Here is a 6,662-nt window from a genome sequence, read left to right on the forward strand (position 1 = left end):
GCAAACTTCAGCACTCTAGCAGACAACCGAGTTGTCTGCTGTGTTGACGCGCTGCCCCCCACCACACGGCCCACGGCACGGCCGGTGTGAGCGCCACGGCCTCTGCGGGGTGCTGCACTCTAGCGGCGAGCCCGAGCAGCCCTCTACCCCCTCCAGCCAGCTCTCTGGCGGGAGGCTCGAGCGAGCCGCGGCAGGCAACGCCGCCGCGGCACCAGGCACTTCTGTCTGGGACGCGCTTGAAGTAGGACGTGCTCCCCCAGACTCTCCGCGTAGTAGTACCGCGCCGCGCTACCGTGCAGTTCCTTCTGACTGCTTGATTTGCTTGTACTAAGATCCAATAAATATCCGTGCCGAAAACCTCTGCCTTTCCTTTAACCAACCTTGCCTCCAAGTGCAACCGCGAGCCCCTGGCCCGGTTCACAACAATACCCTGAAAATTTCAAGTCTCTAGCACATCTCCTTCTAGTGGAACAGACAGACAGACACACAGACACACAGACACACACGAGATCGTTTGCATAAGCCCGCTGGATAGCTTTTTCAAAGGAGAAGGGCGGGCAAAAAAAACGACTTACCCACATTTGCAACTTCAAGTTTAACCAGTTTAACTCGGCGTCCTACCACCTCAACACACAACTACCTGACCCTAAACGTGAAGAAGCTGGATCAACAATGACGAGATCGGTGAAACTTAGCTTCGTTTCCGCCTCCGCCAACCCTCGCACGAGCGCACTCTGTTGGCCAGTACGGCGGTGGCGGCTGCCCATCTACCCCTGAGCCCGGGGGCCGGGGCGGGGAGGCTGACGCTTGCGCTTCACGTGCAGCCTGGTGGCCAATAAACTATATCATAGTCTGCTGTGTCTGTAATGTTTCAGATCACGAAAGTTCTCACAAAAAGAAAGCATCAAAAGCGACTTAAAGATTCGGACCGTACCACTCTCGTGCTTGAAAAGTTTTTGCGAGTTTTTCGCGAGCGAATTAGTGGTTAGTAAAGAACAGGACTACCCAACGCTGCCGTTTGTGGCGCCGGCGGCGCGTGTCCTGCGCGACCAATGTTTGGCTGACTTACTAGACTCCGTTGACAAAGTGGCAATGCGGAATAGGGCATACAACCTGCTGAATACGAAATTTTTACCAACCATGACTCAAATGATGGCGACATTCCTAACACCGTGCTTTCGAACCTTAGACGTGTTGGATGAGGCGGACCGACAAATGGTATGGTTACGTTAGGACAAGTACCGATCTTATTATTTGTAGTATGACAAAGTAACTGAACTTTAATTTTAATTTTGCAGGTAATCGAGCACGTCCGAGCCCTTTTGAAGGGTGAGCGTGACAGTGAGGGGGGAGGTGGAGCAGCTGACAACCCCCCTACACCACCAGTGGTGGAGCCGCAAGCTGCTCCGGGCGTCGCCGAGTAGCTGATCTCTACAAAAAAGTTCGAGGCCCCCATCTTATGTTAGCCGCTGATGACGAAGTAGACCAATACATAAAATTTGCCAAATCTGAGATTGATGTTGAAGATATGCTTACCTTGTGGCGTGCAGAGGTAACTAATAAATTTCCCCCATATAATTAGAATTTAGATTTAACTAAGCACCCGACAAACATGAACACGTTGCGGCTATGCAGCCTCAACATGAATACGTTATGGTGGTCCCCAGATTACCAGCGCACGTTGCGGCAATGTTGCTTTTATGACGTAGTGAAGGCGCATTGATTTGACCGAAAATGGGCACCTACACCATGAGAAATTTCACCTAGAATCCACGTCGCATCCACGTCCATAAAATGCACGAGGTGGAAATGCATTCTCCACTTGCCATGGACGTTGATTCAACGTTGACATAGGGGGGATTCACCGATGCGCTTAATCGACATAGTAGCGACCTAGGTATGAGGTAAGTCCATCGATACGCTCAATCGACCTAGTAGCAACCTAGGTTCGACGGAGATTTACCGAAACGCCCAAACTATGTAGCATCAACGTGGGCACTATGAGGATTTGTCGATTCGCCTAATCTACATAGCATCTACATAGGCAGGACGACGACTCACCAAATCACCCAATCTACCTAGCATTCACCTCGGCAGTTCGTGGATTCATCCGTCTGCCCAATCGACGTCGCACCTACGTAGGCAGTAAGATGATTTTATCAACATTGCCAATCCACCTGGTATCTACGTTATAACGATGTCAAATCGATGCCTATCACATTGAACATTTAGAACATGCGATAGGCGTGTTTGTACATGCAATTTTTGAAGCATCCGTGTCTTTTTGTTCGCGTCTACTATTACTACTGATTTTTGTGGTTGGAGAAGATAGGTAAAAATTACAGAACGGCAAGGAAAACGTTGAAGTCTGACAATTATTTTAATTGCTCATGAGTGCAGCATGGGGATACAAACGAAGCCCTCGCTAGTGGGAAGCAAAACAATCTTTCGCTCAATATAATTTAAGTTCCAATGTGAAATATTTCCTGGTTGTGAAACTACAAAAATATTAAAAATAGATGATTTTACAAGGTAAAGAAAGTAATCGCTCTTTTGTTGAAATGCTTTTTCAATAACAGTAACATTTTCACAGTCTCGCAGAAAAATAACAATTTGCACACAATCTCCATTTTTCATAAGGCAATACGAATCAGGTCCATGTAATTGTAACATAAAGTTTTTTAGAGAAACTTTTGAAAACTGCTGTCCTGGCATATTTAAGGAAGGCCCTAGGTGATGCGGTCCTTCTAGAGAGGTAGAATTGGAATAACAATATCTATTATTATACAATGCTCTGTTTTTTTCTTCACTTCTATTTAAATATTGTATTAGTTCACGGCCTGGAGCACGTAGAATGGCCTTGAGTCCTCTAAAGCTATTTTCATATTTGAAGTAGCTGAATTCCTCAGGGTTGCCGTGCTTCATACACTCAGCAGTGAAGTGTTGTAAGTGATGAACATTGTATATGATAAAGGTTCTGCCAAAAACTTTCTCATTAAACCTGACAAACTCAGTCAACAGGACATGAGCATCATGTGAACACTGCTGCCGTAACTTGTCATCAACTAATATCCTCATAGCACAAGAGAGTAGTAAAAAACAGGAGTACACTTCCTTGGGCAAATTGTGAAAAACCACAATACCATCATAAAAAACTAAACGTCTATAGTCTACAGCTTTGAACAATTTCCAATCTTGAAGGGATCGAGGTTTCCTTTCAAAGTCAGATGGAAAATGTGATCTAAGGCTCACACACATCTCAGAGAGTGAGACAATAACAGTGTCATTTAGTTTTTGCTTACTTCCTTTAGATTTCAGTAACATGCCCACAAACTGTTTTACCACACCCAGAAAAATTAAATGCATGCCATCCAACGGAAATTGTTCTATCATGTTCATATTCAAGTCAAGAAGTGAAGATACACCTAAATGATGAGCAGGCTGATGATGCAATCGAAACGATTCTTCTGTCCTGAGTTCAGATACGCCGGGTAAATATGTCATTCTCCTTCCAAACCATCTTCCCTTCACAGTACACCTATCATGCCTGGAAGAAAGGAAAAATAAATATACAAAAAAATGTCAATAAAATTAAAGCTAACTATATAAACATATGACAAACCTCTCACAACAGTTGTAGCTGCCATGTTTATTTACTTTCCTCAGCCAGGAACGGGCTGGAGCATCAGCATGAAACCAACGATCGCGGAAAGAATATTTGGTGCCATTCAACTCAACACCATTATCAATGAGGGAACGTGCTTCTTCGATTAAATCTTTCAAAAATTTATCGACGTCAGAAGATTCATGTAGTGAAGCACACCACATAGCGACAACAAACGGTTGATTGTCACTCTTCAGACAGCATGAAATAACCCACAGATGTCTTCGCACACATTTGTGTGGTGATATACCATCACTGAATAGGTCAACTGTTATGGTAGAGTTGTCAGCATGAAGCTGTATAAATTGTTCTGATATTCTGGACTGAATTCCTTGTAGAATTCCCCTATAAAAATAAGACCCACCAGCAAGAGTTCGTATTAGCAGACTGTTCTTCTTTGGTGTTTCAAGCAATGTTTTTACACTCTGGGGTAAGAATCTTAGTCCAGCATCTCTCATTAGTGATAGCAACTTATCAACACCCTGCCGCACAACATTGTGTTTCACAGCCCAATTGCGAAGTCTGGTCCTAATAATTTTTTTCTTCATTTGTGATATCACTTGTAACCTCAGGTTCTGTGATGGTAATGTTTGTTAAATGTTCAGGAGTATGGCATTGTTGCTGTGTGTGAGGCACAGATTCTCTTCCATCATCTGAAGGGCTGTCTGATTGGCCAAAGGTCGTAGTGTTCACAGCCACTGTCACTACTGTCAGATTCTGAACTAGAATCAGGTTCATCACAGCTTTGATAACCAGTTTCTAAGCCTGGGGAGACAAACAATGTCAGTTACATTTTTAGGTAAAATATTGCGAAGAAAATCACAGTATATAATCAGAATCATACCTGCAGGTAACGTTGTTGAATTCGAGGAAGATGGGGGAGATGGCAGTCTATATCCATCACACAATTCACTCACACTGGAGGCAAGCAAGTGAACATCATGCTGACTTAGATCGTTGATCTTATTATTATTTCGGCTCTGTTGAAGCCTTTTCCTAGCCACTTTGACGCCACTAGCACGCTCAGCCTGGCGCAATTCTTTCCGAATTTCTTCAGCCTGCGAAGATTTATGAATGGTATAGTTAGGTAAACAGGTTATACAACAAATCCGAACACAAAACATCTACATAGTTTTGAAATAATTTCACCTTTTTTATTCTGCATTTCCAGATTTCAATGTTTAACAATCCCGTCACTCTCCTACGTGCTACATTAATGAATTAGTGTAATGTCAGGGACTCAGACGAAATTTTTTTCCGCAGCAACGTGCCTTTCGTTGTTTACCACTCCCCCCTTTTCCCTTCCCTCTCCTTCCCTACTTCTACTTCCCTTCCCTCCTCCAGGCCTTAAACATAAGAAGAACGAATATTCATCGTCAGGTAAGGCAACCCGCCAAACAGTAATGCTCATGCAGCATCGCCATTGTAATAAACATCCACAGATCACTTCTGTTTGAAAACTCAAATTTCATAATGACTCAAAATTAAACGTATTGCACTTGAAAGATAAAATATGAAACCATACCTTCTGCTTTTTTTGTTGATCGTGGGTTGGTAGCAAGGCTGCACCTCCAGCATCCGCCATGCATTTTGTTGCTGTCTGCTTCAATGAGCGGTGCTACTTGTCAAATTTTAACAATTATAAAAAGGTTGAATTTTTCCCAATTGATCTGTACATCATGGCATCGATAATCGAACCATTCAATGTTCCAGTCGATAAATTGGTTAGTGTACCTAGACTTGTGTTCAATTCGGCCTGTAGTTTCTGTGGTAATTGGAAATCTAGCCATGACTTTAGCCTGAGCTCTCATCGTTCAGAACAGATTATCGGGTTGCCAAATCTGTTTCTTATATCGACCAGCGACCAGCCGAAGCAGGGCCGCCAGGACTTGGAGGAGTACCGCGGGCGAGATGCGTGCCCCGGAGTCCTCAATGATCGCCGCCCGCATCTGCCGCGCCCGGTAGCTAGCCGCGACCGGGTCGGTCGGGTCGAGGGCCAACGCCGCCACCGCGCACGGCGAGTGGTCCGTCGGGAGGGTGCGACGGACGAGGAGCATATCAGGGCCGACGATCACCTCGTCACAGCGGCCGTAGCGATCCTGGAGAAGAGGGTCGCATTACACGCAAATCCGAGCACACCCCCAGAAACATACAACACCTACCATGATGAGACAGGGCGACCACGACCAGGCACCCAGCAGGCGGGCGGCGAGTGAGCCGGCTCCGCTCCGCACTGGCCCGGCAGCCGGCCCGAGGTAGGGGAAGGGGAGGGTCGGGGGAGGCCGGGAATACAAACACAGCAGACGACAGGTCGCCGGACAGCTTCCGCGGGCGCGAGCCCCGCAAGTCGGGGGCAGTCCGGCCGTAGACAGGGCCTGAAACAAGAGACAAGCAGGAAAAGTGCAGAGGAGACCGGGTAGGTAATAGGATACAAACCCCGCCCTGCCAAGTCAGCCCGCGAAGGCCCAGGCTGGCGAGGGGAAAGGGGAAAGGGATGGGGGAGGGTGGTGTCAAGCCGCCTAAGAGGCGCGCCCCCGGCCCACCGGCACAGAGCATCGCCGAGAACCATGGAGCGACGTGAATGGCGCATCCGAAACGCCGGTGCCGGAGCACCAGGTAAGGAGCCAGCAGGGAGGGGGGTGGGGGGTGAGAAACCATCCCCTCCTAACCAAGTGTTGTGCACGGGAGACAGCCCAAACGCAGCCGGGCATACCTGGGAGGGGTACCCCCTGGAGGTCTGCGACGGGCCGAACGACCCATGGAGGCCCGGAGGAGCCGCCAGGTGTGTATCACAATAATCAGCCGGCAGCGACCCCAGAGCCAGTCTAACGTTCCATACAAGTGGGCGAGTATTCCGCGTCATCGGGCCCGGGGCGCTACCTCAGACGTACCGGCTGGAGCCGGCCGCCTTCGAGGGCCTGTGGGCTTCGCCGGCCACCGTCGAGGAGTCATCGCTGCGCCCGTCGCAGGCCGCGAACCGCTGAGAGAAGCCCCCCCC

The 6,662-nt window shown here is 47.7% G+C and overlaps 1 protein-coding gene across 1 annotated transcript; it reads right to left on the reverse strand.

The window, feature by feature from the left end:
- Positions 1 to 2,388: 2,388 nt before the first annotated feature.
- Positions 2,389 to 5,636, reverse strand: LOC127750136 (uncharacterized). The gene is made up of 5 exons (XM_052270815.1): positions 4,814 to 5,636; positions 4,509 to 4,722; positions 4,029 to 4,429; positions 3,623 to 3,932; positions 2,389 to 3,547 (listed from the first exon to the last, which is right to left on the reverse strand). Exons 3-5 carry the CDS (start codon positions 4,210 to 4,212, stop codon positions 2,389 to 2,391), a joined length of 1,653 nt encoding a protein of 550 aa, XP_052126775.1. The 5' UTR covers positions 4,213 to 4,429; positions 4,509 to 4,722; positions 4,814 to 5,636.
- Positions 5,637 to 6,662: the final 1,026 nt, after the last annotated feature.

This window comes from Frankliniella occidentalis, unplaced genomic scaffold (genome assembly GCF_000697945.3).
Source record: "Frankliniella occidentalis isolate FOCC.00 unplaced genomic scaffold, Focc_3.1 Scaffold139, whole genome shotgun sequence".
Taxonomy (NCBI): Eukaryota; Metazoa; Arthropoda; class Insecta; order Thysanoptera; family Thripidae; genus Frankliniella; species Frankliniella occidentalis.

What these genes read in the sequence shown, in the direction of transcription:
- LOC127750136 (XM_052270815.1), bottom strand. Translation starts at nt 4,212, where the DNA reads ATGAAGAAAAAAATTATTAGGACCAGACTTCGCAATTGGGCTGTGAAA. An exon ending in GCTAATACGAACTCTTGCTG is followed by an intron (nt 3,933 to 4,028) that starts GTGGGTCTTATT and finishes CTACCATAACAG; the next exon opens with TTGACCTATTCAGTGATGGT. An exon ending in AGCTACAACTGTTGTGAGAG is followed by an intron (nt 3,548 to 3,622) that starts GTTTGTCATATG and finishes CCTTTCTTCCAG; the next exon opens with GCATGATAGGTGTACTGTGA.